Source organism: Notolepis coatsorum (assembly GCF_963971535.1).
Source record: "Notolepis coatsorum genome assembly, chromosome: 3".
NCBI classification, from domain to species: Eukaryota; Metazoa; Chordata; class Actinopteri; order Aulopiformes; family Paralepididae; genus Notolepis; species Notolepis coatsorum.
Genome location: NC_140167.1, coordinates 31,475,725 through 31,496,690, shown reverse-complemented (window position 1 = coordinate 31,496,690; position 20,966 = coordinate 31,475,725). Strand labels below are relative to the sequence as shown.

General features: G+C 43.0%; 1 protein-coding gene across 1 annotated transcript in view; it reads left to right on the top strand.

The window, feature by feature from the left end:
* The window catches only part of kif6 (kinesin family member 6), a gene marked incomplete at both ends in the record, with an annotated part of 159,310 nt that extends 146,433 nt beyond the window's left edge, over positions 1 to 12,877 (top strand). Inside the window, one exon of the mRNA XM_084311142.1 lies at positions 12,725 to 12,877. Within this exon, the coding sequence (XP_084167268.1) occupies positions 12,725 to 12,877 (153 nt within the window). The remainder of the gene's footprint in view (positions 1 to 12,724) is intronic.
* Positions 12,878 to 20,966: the final 8,089 nt, after the last annotated feature.

Here is a 20,966-nt window from a genome sequence, read left to right as displayed (position 1 = left end):
TTTTTCTCTATCCCTTCCTCTGTTTAACAATTTCTCAATGCAAAATGATGTCAGCGACCCTTATCAAGATGGCAACCGGCGTCCATAGCATTGCGTCTAACTTCTCCCTCTCTATACTGTATCTCTACCTGTCTCTCTCTCTCTCTCTCTCGCTCTCTCTCTCTCTCTCTCTCTATGTACTGTATGCTATATCTCTACCTTTCTCTCTCTCTGTATGTACTGTATACTGTATCTCTACCTTTATATCTCTGTATGTACTGTATACTGTATCTCTACCTTTATATCTCTGTATGTACTGTATACTGTATCTCTACCTTTATATCTATGTACTGTATACTGTATCTCTACCTTTCTCTCTCTCTGTATGTACTGTATACTGTATCTCTGCCTTTATATCTCTGTACTGTATATCTACCTTTATATCTCTGTATGTACTGTATACTGTATCTCTACCTCTCTCTCTCTGTATGTACTGTATACTGTACATTGCCTATCACTTTCCTTGTCTCTATATGATGTATATATCATATTTCTCTCTCTCTCTCTCTCTCTCTCTCTCCACTCTCCACTCTCTCTACCCGTCATTTTTCATAGTCTGATGATGTATTCCTTCTGTCCTCCATGCGTATCCCCCGTCTGTATGTACAACTCTGGACGTATACACAGTTTCTTCATACATGTCATTATCATTATCATACAAGCATGACGGTCTCCACACACGAAACGCTGACCACGGCAAATATGATTCCACAGAGTTTTTAGTTTTGTTTTAGTTTTTCTTTATATAACCAGTCAAGGTTGACTTGAACGTACCCAGCAACGTCCCCCTACACACTCAGTCACACCTGGCTGCTGCCCAGGTATGACCACAGTCTGCCGGACAGTTAGCACCTCCACTGGCTGGCGGTTAAGTGCCTTGCTCAAGGGCACCTCAAGGGGAGTTGTTGAAAGGGAGAGCGGCATTGATTTATTTTCACAGCCATTTCCAACTGGCTACTGGCGGCAACCTTTCACCATTAAAGGGGAACGACGCCTAATCTAAGAATTCATATTCCCATGGTCCAAGACAATTAAAAAAAGACATGAGTTAACACTAATAAAAAGTAACTACTGTAGGGTGCTAACACTCTGATTTGTGATGTCATCAGGTATAAGGAGTTTGAAGCTGCTCCAGAGGACAATTTGAGTAGCTCATGTTATATTGAAGTTTTATAGGCCATGGAAATAACATATTGCTGCTGGCGGGACAAAACCTCCTAACTCCATATATATATATATTTTTTTTAATCAACTCAGTAGATCATCCTCCATGTGTGTGTGGTTTTACAAAGTCTACACAATGGGAAAGCATTAAACCAATCATCTGTCTAAACCTCGTAACTCTATTCGCCCTCAAATCTGTGTTCGTTTTTTTCATCTGCTGAAAAGTTGGGTTTTTGGAGTTATGAGGTTTTGTCCCGCCTGCAGCGATATTGGAATTGTTAATTTGGGTGGTCCCCAGAAGTGTATGTTTTGACTGGTTGTCCTTTGAAATCCTCTTCCTCTGTCCTTCTTCCTCGTGTTGGTCTGGGATTAGACCCAAGAACCCCACCTCTAGAACCACATGTACTCCCAAGCTGACCTGGGATCAGATCCCACGTCTCGTCTTTTCAACCCACCCCCATTGAACCATACAAACAGTCACTCTCTCCCTTGCCTCCCAAGTGGTTGAGTGACCACTCGGCTCTTTTGAATGGCTCCCCCTTCTGACTCCTCAGGGGAGGTGCACCACTTCAGAATCAAAATCAGAAAACACTTTAATTCATCAGGTACAATACATGTACAGGGATATGTCTTGGTGACACTGGCACAGAGAATCTCTGTGTTTCAAGGTACATACTGACACACATGTTGCAAGGATACTAGGACATCACAGGACAGGGCAATATATATGATAGACAAACCATTATACCTATCACATCAGCCAGCCTGCATAATACTGTAACATCCATTACTATGCACATAAACGAGTCACAAAATACGACACAAGCTAACGAAACTTGTACGTTTGCGGAACCAAGATACAGGTGTCTTGCACAGTTGTCTAAAGATTGAAAGGCACAATTTACAGTCGCGCCGGTTTTGAGCCACGCTGTTCTGACTCCTACAGTATCTACAGTACCATTCTGACTCCTACAGTACCTACAGTACCATTCTGACTCCTACAGTATCTACAGTACCATTCTGACTCCTACAGTATCTACAGTACCATTCTGACTCCTACAGTATCTACAGTACCATTCTGACTCCTACAGTACCATTCTGACTCCTACAGTACCATTCTGACTCCTACAGTACCTACAGTACCATTCTGACTCCTACAGTACCTACAGTACCATTCTGACGCCTACAGTACCTACAGTACCATTCTGACGCCTACAGTACCATTCTGACTCCTACAGTACCATTCTGACTCCTACAGTACCATTCTGACTCCTACAGTACCTACAGTACCATTCTGACTCCTACAGTACCATTCTGACTCCTACAGTACCTACAGTACCATTCTGACTCCTACAGTACCATTCTGACTCCTACAGTACCATTCTGACTCCTACAGTACCTACAGTACCATTCTGACTCCTACAGTACCATTCTGACTCCTACAGTACCATTCTGACTCCTACAGTACCTACAGTACCATTCTGACTCCTACAGTACCATTCTGACTCCTACAGTATCTACAGTACCATTCTGACTCATACAGTACCTACAGTACCATTCTGACTCCTACAGTACCATTCTGACTCCTACAGTACCATTCTGACTCCTACAGTACCTACAGTACCATTCTGACTCCTACAGTATCTACAGCACCATTCTGACTCCTACAGTACCATTCTGACTCCTACAGTATCTACAGTACCATTCTGACTCCTACAGTATCTACAGTACCATTCTGACTCCTACAGTACCTACAGTACCATTCTGACTCCTACAGTACCTACAGTACCATTCTGACTCCTACAGTACCATTCTGACTCCTACAGTATCTACAGTACCATTCTGACTCCTACAGTATCTACAGTACCATTCTGACTCCTACAGTACCATTCTGACTCCTACAGTACCATTCTGACTCCTACAGTACCATTCTGACTCCTACAGTACCATTCTGACTCCTACAGTATCTACAGTACCATTCTGACTCCTACAGTATCTACAGTACCATTCTGACGCCTACAGTACCATTCTGACGCCTACAGTACCATTCTGAGTCCTACAGTATCTACAGTACCATTCTGACTCCCACAATACCATTCTGACTCCTACAGTACCTACAGTACCATTCTGACTCCTACAGTACCATTCTGACTCCTACAGTACCATTCTGACTCCTACAGTACCTACAGTACCATTCTGACTCCTACAGTACCATTCTGACTCCTACAGTACCTACAGTACCATTCTGACTCCTACAGTACCTACAGTACCATTCTGACTCCTACAGTACCATTCTGACTCCTACAGTACCATTCTGACTCCTACAGTACCTACAGTACCATTCTGACGCCTACAGTACCATTCTGACTCCTACAGTACCATTCTGACTCCTACAGTACCATTCTGACGCCTACAGTACCATTCTGACTCCTACAGTACCATTCTGACGCCTACAGTACCTACAGTACCATTCTGACTCCTACAGTACCATTCTGACTCCTACAGCACCATTCTGACTCCTACAGTACCTACAGTACCATTCTGACTCCTACAGTACCTACAGTACCATTCTGACGCCTACAGTACCATTCTGACTCCTACAGTACCATTCTGACGCCTACAGTACCTACAGTACCATTCTGACTCCTACAGTACCATTCTGACTCCTACAGTACCATTCTGACTCCTACAGTACCTACAGTACCATTCTGACGCCTACAGTACCTACAGTACCATTCTGACGCCTACAGTACCATTCTGACTCCTACAGTACCATTCTGACTCCTACAGTACCATTCTGACTCCTACAGTACCATTCTGACTCCTACAGTACCTACAGTACCATTCTGACTCCTACAGTACCATTCTGACTCCTACAGTACCTACAGTACCATTCTGACTCCTACAGTACCATTCTGACTCCTACAGTACCATTCTGACTCCTACAGTACCTACAGTACCATTCTGACTCCTACAGTACCATTCTGACTCCTACAGTACCATTCTGACTCCTACAGTACCTACAGTACCATTCTGACTCCTACAGTATCTACAGTACCATTCTGACTCCTACAGTACCTACAGTACCATTCTGACTCCTACAGTATCTACAGTACCATTCTGACTCCTACAGTACCTACAGTACCATTCTGACTCCTACAGTACCATTCTGACTCCTACAGTACCTACAGTACCATTCTGACTCCTACAGTACCTACAGTACCATTCTGACTCCTACAGTACCATTCTGACTCCTACAGTACCTACAGTACCATTCTGACTCCTACAGTATCTACAGTACCATTCTGACTCCTACAGTACCTACAGTACCATTCTGACTCCTACAGTATCTACAGTACCATTCTGACTCCTACAGTACCATTCTGACTCCTACAGTACCATTCTGACTCCTACAGTATCTACAGTACCATTCTGACTCCTACAGTACCATTCTGACTCCTACAGTACCTACAGTACCATTCTGACTCCTACAGTACCTACAGTACCATTCTGACTCCTACAGTACCATTCTGACTCCTACAGTATCTACAGTACCATTCTGACTCCTACAGTATCTACAGTACCATTCTGACTCCTACAGTACCATTCTGACTCCTACAGTACCATTCTGACTCCTACAGTACCATTCTGACTCCTACAGTACCATTCTGAGTCCTACAGTATCTACAGTACCATTCTGACTCCTACAGTACCTACAGTACCATTCTGACTCCTACAGTACCATTCTGACTCCTACAGTACCTACAGTACCATTCTGACTCCTACAGTACCTACAGTACCATTCTGACTCCTACAGTACCATTCTGACTCCTACAGTATCTACAGTACCATTCTGACGCCTACAGTACCATTCTGACTCCTACAGTACCTACAGTACCATTCTGACGCCTACAGTACCATTCTGACTCCTACAGTACCATTCTGACTCCTACAGTACCATTCTGACGCCTACAGTACCATTCTGACTCCTACAGTACCATTCTGACGCCTACAGTACCTACAGTACCATTCTGACTCCTACAGTACCATTCTGACTCCTACAGCACCATTCTGACTCATACAGTACCTACAGTACCATTCTGACTCCTACAGTACCTACAGTACCATTCTGACTCCTACAGTATCTACAGTACCATTCTGACTCCTACAGTACCATTCTGACTCCTACAGTACCATTCTGACTCCTACAGTATCTACAGTACCATTCTGACTCCTACAGTACCATTCTGACTCCTACAGTATCTACAGTACCATTCTGACTCCTACAGTATCTACAGTACCATTCTGACTCCTACAGTATCTACAGCACCATTCGGACTCCTACAGTACCATTCTGACTCCTACAGTACCATTCTGACTCCTACAGTACCATTCTGACGCCTACAGTACCATTCTGACTCCTACAGTACCATTCTGACGCCTACAGTATCTACAGCACCATTCGGACTCCTACAGTACCATTCTGACTCCTACAGTACCATTCTGACTCCTACAGTACCATTCTGACGCCTACAGTATCTACAGCACCATTCGGACTCCTACAGTACCATTCTGACTCCTACAGTACCATTCTGACTCCTACAGTACCATTCTGACTCCTACAGTACCATTCTGACGCCTACAGTACCATTCTGACTCCTACAGTACCATTCTGACTCCTACAGTACCATTCTGACTCCTACAGTACCATTCTGATGCCTACAGTACCATTCTGACTCCTACAGTACCATTCTGACTCCTACAGTACCTACAGTACCATTCTGACTCCTACAGTACCATTCTGACGCCTACAGTACCTACAGTACCATTCTGACTCCTACAGTACCATTCTGACGCCTACAGTACCTACAGTACCATTCTGACTCCTACAGTACCATTCTGACGCCTACAGTACCATTCTGACTCCTACAGTACCATTCTGACGCCTACAGTACCATTCTGACGCCTACAGTACCATTCTGACTCCTACAGTATCTACAGTACCATTCTGACTCCTACAGTATCTACAGTACCATTCTGACTCCTACAGTACCATTCTGACTCCTACAGTACCATTCTGACTCCTACAGTATCTACAGTACCATTCTGACTCCTACAGTACCTACAGTACCATTCTGACTCCTACAGTACCATTCTGACTCCTACAGTATCTACAGCACCATTCTGACTCCTACAGTACCATTCTGACTCCTACAGTATCTACAGTACCATTCTGACTCCTACAGTACCTACAGTACCATTCTGACTCCTACAGTACCATTCTGACTCCTACAGTATCTACAGTACCATTCTGACTCCTACAGTACCTACAGTACCATTCTGACTCCTACAGTACCTACAGTACCATTCTGACTCCTACAGTACCATTCTGACTCCTACAGTACCTACAGTACCATTCTGACTCCTACAGTATCTACAGTACCATTCTGACTCCTACAGTACCATTCTGACTCCTACAGTACCATTCTGACTCCTACAGTATCTACAGTACCATTCTGACTCCTACAGTACCATTCTGACTCCTACAGTACCTACAGTACCATTCTGACTCCTACAGTACCTACAGTACCATTCTGACTCCTACAGTACCATTCTGACTCCTACAGTATCTACAGTACCATTCTGACTCCTACAGTATCTACAGTACCATTCTGACTCCTACAGTACCATTCTGACTCCTACAGTACCATTCTGACTCCTACAGTACCATTCTGACTCCTACAGTACCATTCTGAGTCCTACAGTATCTACAGTACCATTCTGACTCCTACAGTACCTACAGTACCATTCTGACTCCTACAGTACCATTCTGACTCCTACAGTACCTACAGTACCATTCTGACTCCTACAGTACCTACAGTACCATTCTGACTCCTACAGTACCATTCTGACTCCTACAGTATCTACAGTACCATTCTGACGCCTACAGTACCATTCTGACTCCTACAGTACCTACAGTACCATTCTGACGCCTACAGTACCATTCTGACTCCTACAGTACCATTCTGACTCCTACAGTACCATTCTGACGCCTACAGTACCATTCTGACTCCTACAGTACCATTCTGACGCCTACAGTACCTACAGTACCATTCTGACTCCTACAGTACCATTCTGACTCCTACAGCACCATTCTGACTCATACAGTACCTACAGTACCATTCTGACTCCTACAGTACCTACAGTACCATTCTGACTCCTACAGTATCTACAGTACCATTCTGACTCCTACAGTACCATTCTGACTCCTACAGTACCATTCTGACTCCTACAGTATCTACAGTACCATTCTGACTCCTACAGTACCATTCTGACTCCTACAGTATCTACAGTACCATTCTGACTCCTACAGTATCTACAGTACCATTCTGACTCCTACAGTATCTACAGCACCATTCGGACTCCTACAGTACCATTCTGACTCCTACAGTACCATTCTGACTCCTACAGTACCATTCTGACGCCTACAGTACCATTCTGACTCCTACAGTACCATTCTGACGCCTACAGTATCTACAGCACCATTCGGACTCCTACAGTACCATTCTGACTCCTACAGTACCATTCTGACTCCTACAGTACCATTCTGACGCCTACAGTATCTACAGCACCATTCGGACTCCTACAGTACCATTCTGACTCCTACAGTACCATTCTGACTCCTACAGTACCATTCTGACTCCTACAGTACCATTCTGACGCCTACAGTACCATTCTGACTCCTACAGTACCATTCTGACTCCTACAGTACCATTCTGACTCCTACAGTACCATTCTGACGCCTACAGTACCATTCTGACTCCTACAGTACCATTCTGACTCCTACAGTACCTACAGTACCATTCTGACTCCTACAGTACCATTCTGACGCCTACAGTACCTACAGTACCATTCTGACTCCTACAGTACCATTCTGACGCCTACAGTACCTACAGTACCATTCTGACTCCTACAGTACCATTCTGACGCCTACAGTACCATTCTGACTCCTACAGTACCATTCTGACGCCTACAGTACCATTCTGACGCCTACAGTACCATTCTGACTCCTACAGTATCTACAGTACCATTCTGACTCCTACAGTATCTACAGTACCATTCTGACTCCTACAGTACCATTCTGACTCCTACAGTACCATTCTGACTCCTACAGTATCTACAGTACCATTCTGACTCCTACAGTACCTACAGTACCATTCTGACTCCTACAGTACCATTCTGACTCCTACAGTATCTACAGCACCATTCTGACTCCTACAGTACCATTCTGACTCCTACAGTATCTACAGTACCATTCTGACTCCTACAGTACCTACAGTACCATTCTGACTCCTACAGTACCATTCTGACTCCTACAGTATCTACAGTACCATTCTGACTCCTACAGTACCTACAGTACCATTCTGACTCCTACAGTACCTACAGTACCATTCTGACTCCTACAGTACCATTCTGACTCCTACAGTATCTACAGTACCATTCTGACTCCTACAGTTTAGACCACTGTACTATCTGGTGTCTCAGCGCCCTCTATCTACCACTGTCTGTTACTGTCTGTAAAGCCATACCCTGGACATTTTCAATGTCAGTTGGTTATTTTTCTTCATTATGTCCTCTCCTTCTTTTCCCCCTTAAAAATGTCACGTTAGCATGGTTAGCATTGAAATGTAAAGGTGCTAGTCAGTAGCTTGCTTCAGTGAGGAGCGCAAACTGGGGACACCTAAACACCTTTTCTCAGTAAGCAAGGTTTATAGAGCTGAAGGTTATTATTGTAATCATATACAAGATGTATGAAAAGAATAGGTAATTTCAGAGGCGGGTTAGAGAAGTGGACTTGTGAACGCAAAGTCACCCATTTGAACCCCTGGAATGGTATATGAGGAAACGCTCCCGTCTCCCTCTGCAACTATCGTGGCGTTGAGCGAGGCACTTAACCCCCAGCCGCTCCGGTGGAGCTACTGCCCAGTGGCCCACCGTGTCAAGACGGTGGTCGTACTGGGCAGCTCCTGCGTGTGAGCGCATGTGTAACTGGATGAGCGCGAGGCGGGGGGGGTTCCCAGAAGTCCTTGCCCGATTAAGCAAAGGTCGTTGCAGCACATAATACGCACAGGAGCGTTCCTTTAGTAGGCTGTTCTGTCAACATTCCCTGGAAAAATGTAAAAGTACCCGAAAAGAATTGCGAACCAGCATGCAATACACAGACGCATTCCTGCTCTCCTCCTCGGTTGGTGTTGGAGCTGCTACCAGAAGCCCTTCCAGAACCTTCTCCAGTGTCTGTTTATCTCTTCCTCAGTTTGTTATGATCCCCTCCAAACTCCATCTCCTCTGGACGTTTACATTCCTGCAGCGCATCACCCCAGTCACACTCCGGATGGTCCTGGAGGAATTTGGATCTGGTTCGATTCTTTTTTTTTCTCTCGCTCTTGTTTTTTTCTTTTGTCTGGCCGGGTCCTTCGCGTCTGTGGTCTTTCTCCGTCTGTCCATCTTACTGAAGTAGCGTTCTGATCAATGGCAGGAAACATGCTCTCGGTGCAAAAATGCCCCCTGAAAGTTACTATAATTACTATAGTAATAGAGATAAATGAATATAGATGCTAAAAATGCCCCCACAAGTCAGTTCATGAGGGCTGTTCATAGGATGGCCTTGAGCTGGAGAGGTGGACCATTAACCAAAGGACATATTTAGGTGTTTTTGGCCTTGATGTTCAGACTGTAGGCAAAAGTGGCCCAAAGCAGATACATTTTTCTTTCTTTCCATAACAATATGAACAGCACAAATTACATGGAATCAGATATTTTTAATTCTGACCTGGGCCACTAACTTTCTGTTTTTTTGCAATGCGACCTCAGTCTGAACAGTCATATCAGAATGAATGCTTTGAATGCTTTTACGTCACTCTAGATCGACATTCTTCACAATGCTGCGCTGACGGGAGTCACTCTGTGAATAAAAGCATGGAAGACAGCTGCTATGGAGGTAGTGGTCAGTGAAGGGCCAGTGAGGTGTTAGACCTCATAAGTATCTGGGGTGACACTTCTGTACAAGCAAAACTCACAATCCCACCACTCCGTATCCAGACACACCTCCGTACAGAAGTAGCAGCCATTGTTCCACAAAAAGTCATCATCCTCATCCTCATCTGTTCACGTGTTCGCCGGCTTCTGCTGCACTTCAACTTATAAATGAAACCGTAATTGCTGACGTCAGTGGCCTCCATGTTACTTCCGTACGACAGCGTGCTGCGTGTGATGTCTTTGTTATTCTTTTGCAACCGCGGGTCAGTTCAGGACCGTGATCAGTTCACACTGGAATCTGATATTGGCCACGTAAAAAAAAGAAAATTTAATAAAATGTACATTTTTTTTTTACAGCCAAACTAAATAATCTGATATGTGCAATAAATCTGAATTGAGCACTAAGGCTTTTCAGTATTCATTATAGCAGCCTTATGGACTGCATTTATATAGTGCTTTTATCCAAAGCGCTTTACAACTCATGCCTCACATTCACCCATTCACTCACACATTCACACATTGACGACACATTGAATGTTAGAGCATGTTGACTGTATGAACGTAGTATGCAGTATGAACGTAGTATGCAGTATGAACGTAGTATGCAGTATGAACGTAGTATGCAGTATGAACGTAGTATGCAGTATGAACGTAGTATGCAGTATGAATGTTAGAGAATGTTGACTGTATGAACGTAGTATGCAGTATGAACGTATGCAGTATGAATGTTAGAGCATGTTGAACGTATGAACGTAGTATGCAGTATGAACGTAGTATGCAGTATGACTGTAGCTTTAGAGCAACCATGCACTTGCCCTGACTGCGTGTATCTGAAGCAGGGGAGAGTTGCAGTCAACTCGAACGCCTGAAACTACAACTCATTCAGTTGATGGCAAATGGACTGCATATAAAGCTTTTCATAGTCTTCAAATCCCTTAACTCATTCAGAGCCGCGGGCCTAGCCCATCTTTGTTCCTACTGTGCCACCGCTCTAAGAGATAGGAATGCGTGGCGGTGTTTGCAGGGCTATACTGTATCTATATTCTATATTATAGCTATGGATACAATACTATGGCTCATTTGACATCAACTATCCATCGTTAGATATGTGAAAAAGAATACATTTTTCATGTATACGTTTGTGTGTTATACCGTGGTGAATATAAGTATAGTTTCAGAGTGATCCAGGCTAATTCCATAAAAAGGCGCTATGGAGCAATACGTGAATTTTACTAAAAGCGTTGGCATTGCTCGCCTGGACACGCTACTATTTCCAAATCAAATGTATATAATAGGTATTATGTTTCATCATGAATGCATGGGGGGGGGGGGGGGGGTCGTTTTATTTTATTTTGATGCTTTGATTGTCACCAACGGCATATACGTTCTGGAGTACGTTACACATGGTCGTTGCGATCGATGTGAAATCATGGTTGGATCAAAGCAGGATTGATGTCATATAGTCCTTACCTTCTCTAGGAGGTACCCCAAAAAGAATATTCCAATTGTCTGATCGTGATTTTTCCAGTATTGGTGTCCATCGTGTCGCCAACACATGCATCGGGGGCATTGGACGCGTTTCAATGTCATCTCTAGTGAACCGCTAGACTCGCCTGACCAAAAAAATTATTAAACGTAACACCGGGTGTGAAAAAAAGGTTTAGAAGGGTGGGCGATACTGCCACCTACCAGGATGCGGCTGGTATTGTACTCTAGCGATCTCAGAGTGGTTCCCTATGGTAACCCCAAGGTCTGTGTGAGAGAAATGAATAAAACGATTGAATAATAGAAATAACGATGAAAACCCGACTATACTCGGGTCTGGCGCTGAACGGTTGGCGAGTTAACCCGACTTTCCTCGGGTCTGGCGCTGATTGAGTTAAAGCGCTTCACAACATAATGAGGTACATTCACACACACACACACACACACACACACACACACACACACACACACACACACACACACACACACACACACACACACACACACACACCATTGGCGAAGGCAGCTGTGCAAGGCAACAGCCAGCTCATCGGGAGCAGCTAGGGGTTTAGTGTCTTGTTCGAGGAAGCCGGGATAGAACCAGGAACATTCAAATTACCAGACGACCGCTCTACCTCGCTGGTCCAATTGGCAAGATTTTAGTCGGCATGATGTCAGAAAGAAATTGGTTTAGCTTGAAAATAACCAGATTCCTCCTTTTAAAGGCAAAAAACATTCCTCATTGAAACCAATAGGCTCCGCTAGCCACAAGCTAATATATATATATATATATATCATAACTCAGAATCTATCGTTCCCTCTCACAGTTTCTTAAACAAAAAGATATCATTAGATACATTTTCTTTTCTTTTTAACCACATAATAAAAACAAGCATTATTTGGTTGTTACCCTGACAGAATCTATGAATTATCTGAAATAGAGATGCAATGCTTCTTAGTGCTATTAAAACTCTTTTGAATTGTGTGCTTCCCTGTGCAGGTGATGGTTCGGGAGAAACTGGCCAGTGGGACTGTGTCAGGTGACGGACTGGCATCACCAACAGCAGGAAACCAAGACAGTCCCTCACCAACTGATCTGATGAAGCTAAACGAGATGCTCTCACAACGTGACAATGAGATCAGTATCCTTTGACAACAGCCCTGGGTCTAGTATTATTATTAGTAGTATTAGTATTAGTAGTATTCACCAGTAATTCTTCAGCATTTGTTTGAACCCGCGTATAGTAACTGTCGAGTGGATTTGTGCTAAGGAGGACAATGCAACGAGTGCAAGAATGTTTAGACCGTTTGGAAGTCAAATTCACAGAAAATATCTTTCTGACAACCTACAGATCTGAATTTTCCTGATGTGGTTACCTCCACCCAGCAGGCTTAAAACAAATGCTAAGAATGATTTGCAAATCCAATTTGACCGAGGTCTGCCTTTGAAAACCTACTTCGGAAAATGCAGTTGTGGTTAAAAGAGGAATGCGTCATGTGACAACAAGATGTACAATAATGTACAAAGTACATTATAATGCATTCTCATTGCCATCAACAAATCAACACCACAGTAATCATCATCATCATCATCCTTGTCACCCCAATAATCACCATCCAGTCACATACGACATCGGACATCTGACTGTGATCATCACTGTGAGTGATGTGTATTTTTGTTCAACTGTTTTAAACTTTTTAATTCACGCTTGATTGTGAATAGAATAGACCTCAATGTTCTATCCAGCACGGTTTCAACTACTATAGTTCTGTTTGGTTTGGGTCAAACTTTCCTTTAGTAAAGTGAATATACCAAAGATGTCCCAAATAATATGATATACTGAACGCTTATGACTAGAGGATATTCAGGGTTTCAGCCTAAATTTACATTTTATTAGCTGTGTGTCTAGCCAACCAATTTAATCATGCTGTTAGTGGCGGAACAGTTGGAACTGTATTACTTGAGAGTTTCTTTCACCTACAGTACGTCTGCCACTGTTATTGCATGGTTGGATCGCAGCGCTTTTCACAAAACACATGAATTATGTAACTTAAGCAGGGTCGAAGTCCTCGTTGCACGGGCCCCCCAAAATACACACGGAATGTTGTTGTAATGTGTATCCTCAAATATATCCTCCACCGCCTAATGACTGCAATTACAGCTATTAATCATAATCGCTCATGTCTGAGGATGATATTCCAAACAGCCTTTTCGGGAAGATTCTTTCTCGCTCCAAACAGCCTTTTCGGGAAGATTCTTTCTCGCTTGTCCCCCCCCCCCCCCCCCGCGCGCCACTGCGATCCGTCGCTACATCGCAGCGCGTTAGTAGGAACATTGAGATGTCTTGATTATTTAGCCGCAAAAGAAAACAAAAACTTTAATAACCTCCAAAGTAAATAGTATATTATCGTGTAGATATTTAATTGTAGTGTGTCTTGGAGCGAGAACACTTAATGTGAAATCCTTTCCTCTTCACTGTAGAGGATCCCCTTCAGAATGATGAACAATTGGTCACACACGTCCAAACAGCGGTTTTCCCCATTTGCCAAACTGCCGTTGTATGGAGCAGAGCATTTCTTTTATGTATATTTGAAAGCACCATTTTCTGAGTGTGGATCCATTATACAGATGGTTTGCATATTAATGTATCTTTATGGTCAAAATACTTGGTAATCATAATAATTATTATTATGATGATCATCATCATAATCATCATCATCAATATCTTTATTCGTAAAGCACTTGTCTAAATGCAGATATACTGGAAATAGGATTCAAACAAAACGGAGTAGTTTGAAACGTTATCCTATTGAATGATCTTCCTCGAGTTCGCCATCACAGCTTTAGGACAAAATTCCCAAGTCTTGGGACCAGTGATGTGTCGGTCATAGAAGCAGCCAGTGTTCAAGCCAACGTTGCCAGGTGGCTGTAACAATGAAACCCTCACAGGCTGAGTTGTAGTAAACCGTCAGCGAGGGTGGTCTCTGTGAGGGATGTAATCAAGCTCTTTGGTCGACCAATTTCGATGACATCACCCTCAGCCCTATCCCTAATAGCCGTCTAGATCCAGGGCATGCCTACAACAAAACCTTGCATCCGCTCACTAATCACTGCGCTTCCCATGTCTTTATGACCAATGTGTCCCACCCACACATTGGAGGGGGGGGGGGTTCCTGTGCCACATGGCCAGCGTCGCCAGACTGGTGCTGGGTCTCCGCAGGGTTAATTGCAGAGGTGGAAAGGAACAAGCCTAATTACAATTACTCTAGTTACTGTAAATTGAGTACTTTTAAAAGCCTGTACTTTTTCTCGAGTCAAGTGAGTATTAAAGGATTTACTCCTAATGATAGTTGAGTAAGGTTTTATTTAGGTTATAACAGTAGTGATTACAATGAGGACTTTCATTTACAGCAAAACATTCTCATTCTGGAGTTTACCTCTCATATCTGACACGTGTGTTGATGTGAATAAACAGGGGACCATTCCCAAACCTCTTGACTTATAATGGCCCGTGGAAATATTTGACATGACCACCCGACTGCGCCACAAGCAGTCTTTGTCCGCCAAGCTTTGTCCTTGAGTACTACAGTATATAACACGCTACTATTTTGCTTCTGGTTGTGTTATACCATGTATGGCAGTGCTCTTTCCACCTGTGGTTTATTGTGGGAGAGTTTCCCTCACGTGGAACAAAGCCATCCTGGGATTCTTGGGTGTATCCCTGCCTTACCCACCCCTGTGTACTCGCTACTGGGTGGACTCCAGCGGGCACCTGGGAATGGTTAACTCGGCCTACTGCAACGATGACACATCAGCCCGCTAACATGGAACATTATGATACAGTAACAGGAGGGGAGGCAAAAAACAAACACTCTTCCAGTCAGATACAGTATGTTCCCCTCAGGCCCAATGGCTGTGTTGGCGGATGTACTGTACTTTATGGGAGATTGCATATTTAGTTTTAAGGATCATTATTATTATTTTTGGCATTTCAGCTTTATTGGACAGCAGGGGAGGAGGACAGGAATGGTGGAGAAGGGAGAGGGCATTGTACGCAACAAGCCACACCGCGAGCTGGACTCAAACTCACAATGTGGTGAAAACAATGGCATGCACCCTAGTCGATTGAGGCACACAATTGTCCCCTTATCCACATGTTCTGACATGCGTTGAGCCAGTGGTTCTCTGCATTTTACACATGTCGTTTGGTAGGGCTGTCCCCATAGATTACTTTGATTGGCCGAAAAAAAAGATTTGAGGGGGAGGGTCATTCTATTTGGGCTGTGGGGGGTGCTTAATGTCTGAAGAAGTCGACTGAAGGCTTCTTGTCCTCTGTGCGCCATTAGCCACGCTTCTAGGCCTCTTTGCTTTTGGAAAGAATGATTTAAAATATATATATACTATATATATATATATATATATAATACTTTTTTTAATTTTTTTTTTACTACGATGTTGACAGTCGACTATGGCTTCTGTCGATCGATTATTCTACTATTCGACTAGTCAAGGTCAGCCCTACCGTTTGGTGGACACGTTTATTCAAAGTGCCTTGTATATACAACATGTATGTATTTTAGCATGCTAACGCTAACAAACACACAGACAAACACACTGACTGATTTTGACCACTCTCCAATTACAGTTACTAGTGCAGTGCACATTCGACCCGTGGTATGGCTGCTTGGCACTCCAATGGCTCCGCTGCAATACACCCGCCAGGTACAGTTTGTTGTTATAGTGCCGCCATCTGTCAAGATGGCACTAAAGTCTATACCACATGCCTGGATACTTAGCAAGACACCTGCTAATATGCCGTATGGTGAAGGCTGAGAAGTGGCTAGAAAACTATTCTCGTTCCCACCTCCCCGAATTACACAATTGTCACTCTGGGTGAAAGATATATTGGTGTAGATTTAGGAACAAAAAGTTCTCCATTGACAAAATAGCCCATTTTGCGCAATCATAATTTTAAAGTCGGGACCAGATCTTTCCTTGCGAATGGATATTTGGTCACCGCAGAGTTTTATTTGACGCAATTGGTGCGAGTTCGGTCACGTATCTTGCGCTCGACCAATAGCAGCTCTCCTCTTTGTTGTGAGGATACGGCCGCAACAAAGAGAGCTGCTATTGGTCGATCCGGTGTCAAGAAAGAAATTACATCCACAGACTAACGTTACGGACTAAAATGGACAGAAAACACCTTCTAAAGTTCGCAAAACGGTTTCTAAACAATGTTATATGCATCTCACGTCCGTTCAGAAAGAACGTGTACAAGATTTTACACAGACACGGTGGGATAGATATAGAAACTGCATCGAACGTTGGCTTAACCTACCAGGCCAGAATCATACCATTGTGGAGACATACAAACATTGTTTAGAGATTGATTTGTGTCATAAATGTCATGATATATATTTGTATATATGTCGTGTATGTCATAAATGTTTTTATTTTTTTGCAAAAACTCTGCGGTGACCAAACATCCGTTTGCGAGGAAAGATCTAGTCCCAACTTTAAAATTATGATTGCGCAAAATGGGCTATTTTGTCAATGGAGAACTTTTTGTTCCTAAATCTACACCAATATATCTTTCACCCAGAGTGAAAATTGTGTAATTTGGGGAGGTGGGAACAGGGTTTAAAACGATACAGCCTTCAGCTTACGGCCTATAAGCGATGGTTCTCGAAATATGTGAAGGACAGACATGCACTATAGCACCACCATCTGGCCAAATGGCACAATATTTGACACTGCACTCCCCTGGGTCCTCAGCAATACACCCACTGAGCGTGATGCCAATCAGATAAATGGTTCCAGATATGGTTCGAGACGGACAGAAATACACGTGCGTAGACAGATTCCTTCCTTTATAGTTAGATTAGCATTAGCATGCTAGATGGTAATAGGGAGCATAGGAAGGGTGATAGGAAGTATAGGAAGGGTGAAACATGCTGGGATGCATAGGAAGGGTGGCATCAAGCAACTACTAATGGAACTCCTAATCCTAGTGTTGGTACCATGTTCTACTAATTTAGAAAGAGTCCAATATACTGGAGTTAAGTTTAGCATTACATCAGATGATCAGATGATCATCAGCAACAGGTCTGGAACTGATGTTTATCTGAAATAGTTATGTTGATATGGTCTATAATCTCCAGGGCCCAGGAGTTCACTTGTAATCCCTATCTGATTCGATCAGATTTTTTAATCCCATTTTCTGTGATCCAGGATCAGACAACTCTGCCATATTTTGTCCCGGTATTTCAAAGCAATCCAGGATAGGATCACCCTGATCCAGATTCAAACTTTTCAAGATGACTAGATCCTGAATATCAGTGCTTTAATCCTACCGATCTCCATCTAGTGGATATGGAAAAAAAGGAAGACAAGGACCACATTGCACCACATTGCAGAGACATCTACAGTATAATGTCTAATTATATTGTTAAATACATAAAGGACATAAAATCATAATGGAATTGTAATAAAAAAGACTCCCACTAGGGTAACAACAATAAAACATTAATTCAAAGGCAGCTGATCATCCAGACGTGCTTTGAGGAGCTGAATTCTATGTGATATTTCAGTTTGCTGCAGGTGATGAGTGATGACAGATTGACTTTTTTTGTTGAAGATACTTTTTCTTTAATCTAAATTACATTTGTGATTGACGATCTTTGTTGTGACTTTTATGAGCATAAACATTTATGTCATCAGCATTTGGTTGAAAACAAAATAGGCCACCATTAATGCGACCAAATGTTTTTTTTAATAAAATTGATTTGAATTGTGTATTATTTCAGTTAACAAACTTTGCCATCTTATTTATATTGAAACATATTTTTAAATAAATTGTATAGTACATTTTGCTCTGGTAATCCACTGGAAATCCACCCCTCTGGTGGGATCAAGATAATCCAGTTTTTTGGGATCAAATTGATCCCAATCCTGTGTTGTCGGTTTGAAATACCCATTTTGAAGATTTGATCCAGATTAAAGCTTTGATTTGATTTCCTGATCTGATCGGATATCAAAGTGATCCTGATCCTGTTTTTTGGTTTTGAACTACCCAAAATCCAAATCTGATCCGATCAGATAGGGATTCAAAGTTTTGAACTCCTGGGCCCAGGAGACTCTGGCTTTGGTCTGTATTTTTTTTTTATCCTTGATAGCAGTGGAGTGAGCAAACCCAAACCCAAAACAGAAATATTTATTTTGTATCTCAATCCCCAAACCTCTTTTTCTTACAACTTGCCTGTCCTTGTGTGGATCTAAACCGTCTTGCAACACATTTGAGAATGTTCTCAACAGTGGCATGATTGTAGTAAGCCCTTATCCTACTTTATTTTATTTGACAAATTCAGAATGGAATAAGTGTAAATACTCTGAGATGCTCAATGGTCTTGATCCAAGAATATGCAGTAGAATAACTCTGCCTTAGAGCTAATTTGATGAATAGCAGTAATAATAACAACCAGCAGGTCTTCCCTTTTTTATTATCTCTTGGCCCAAAGTGAATTGATGATTGTATCCAAGAAAGAGATTTAGCTAATACTATGTTGTAATTGCCAGTACGACGCGACGCACACAACTAATCTGTGACGGCGCGTTTGCGTTATTGGCATGGATCTGCAGGGATCTCCAGGATTCCCTTAACAGCCTTGGCAATTGCTGGACGATCACTCTCACGTCAAGACGTTATTACTCCCGATACCCCTCCATCTAAATAATGCCCCTACTTTTGCCGATGCTTATAGGCCCCACAGTCTTCTCTGCCTGCACTCTCTGCATTCTCTCCGGCCTGGAATGGATTTACTGTACGAGAGATGCTTATTATCTGATGTATTAGGTATTTTTTCTTGGTGTTTCTGCTTTACTGGACGGCAGACAGTGGAGAGTGACAGGAAGGATAATGGAGAGGGAGAAAAAGGATGGCATGCAACACGGGTCATGCGCCAAACTCAAACTCGTAAAGTGGCGAGCACATGGTGTGTGTGTTCTCCAGTTCAGTAGAGTTGCTCTCCAGTTCAGTAGAGTTGCTCTCCAGTTCAGTAGAGTTGCTCTCCAGTTCAGTAGAGTTGCTCTCCAGTTCCGTAGAGTTGCTCTCCAGTTCAGTAGAGTTGCTCTCCAGTTCAGTAGAGTTGCTCTCCAGTTCAGTAGAGTTGCTCTCCAGTTCAGTAGAGTTGCTCTCCAGTTCCGTAGAGTTGCTCTCCAGTTCAGTAGAGTTGCTCTCCAGTTCCGTAGAGTTGCTCTCCAGTTCCGTAGAGTTGCTCTCCAGTTCAGTAGAGTTGCTCTCCAGTTCCGTAGAGTTGCTCTCCAGTTCAGTAGAGTTGCTCTCCAGTTCAGTAGAGTTGCTCTCCAGTTCAGTAGAGTTGTCAGTAGAGTTGCTCTCCAGTTCAGTAGAGTTGCTCTCCAGTTCCGTAGAGTTGCTCTCCAGTTCCGTAGAGTTGCTCTCCAGTTCAGTAGAGTTGCTCTCCAGTTCAGTAGAGTTGTAAAATCGCCCCTCGATGCACCTTATTGTAAATCAGAACCACTTTGTTCGCCGAATAGAATGATTGTGCAGGAATTTGTGAGCCATATTGGACGACACAGTACACACAGACACACATGGCACTCTGTCTGCCCAATTTTCTCGCCATGTCCGATTTGCCCCCTTGCTCCTCCTGTACAGGGGTTTAAAGCAATGCTCACTGCCCATGTTGGTGAGGAGATGTACAGTAGTGTTACAGCTTTGTATTAGTTCTAAAGCCTTTGGAACAGGCGTGGGTGTAACAACCGGACAAGAATGTGGATCTAAGTGCAGATAGCAAACACACATTTTAGTCGGCATGATGTCAGAAAGAAATTGGTTTAGCTTGAAAATAACCAGATTCCTCCTTTTAAAGGCAAAAAACATTCCTCATTGAAACCAATAGGCTCCGCTAGCCACAAGCTAATATATATATATATATATATCATAACTCAGAATCTATCGTTCCCTCTCACAGTTTCTTAAACAAAAAGATATCATTAGATACATTTTCTTTTCTTTTTAACCACATAATAAAAACAAGCATTATTTGGTTGTTACCCTGACAGAATCTATGAATTATCTGAAATAGAGATGCAATGCTTCTTAGTGCTATTAAAACTCTTTTGAATTGTGTGCTTCCCTGTGCAGGTGATGGTTCGGGAGAAACTGGCCAGTGGGACTGTGTCAGGTGACGGACTGGCATCACCAACAGCAGGAAACCAAGAC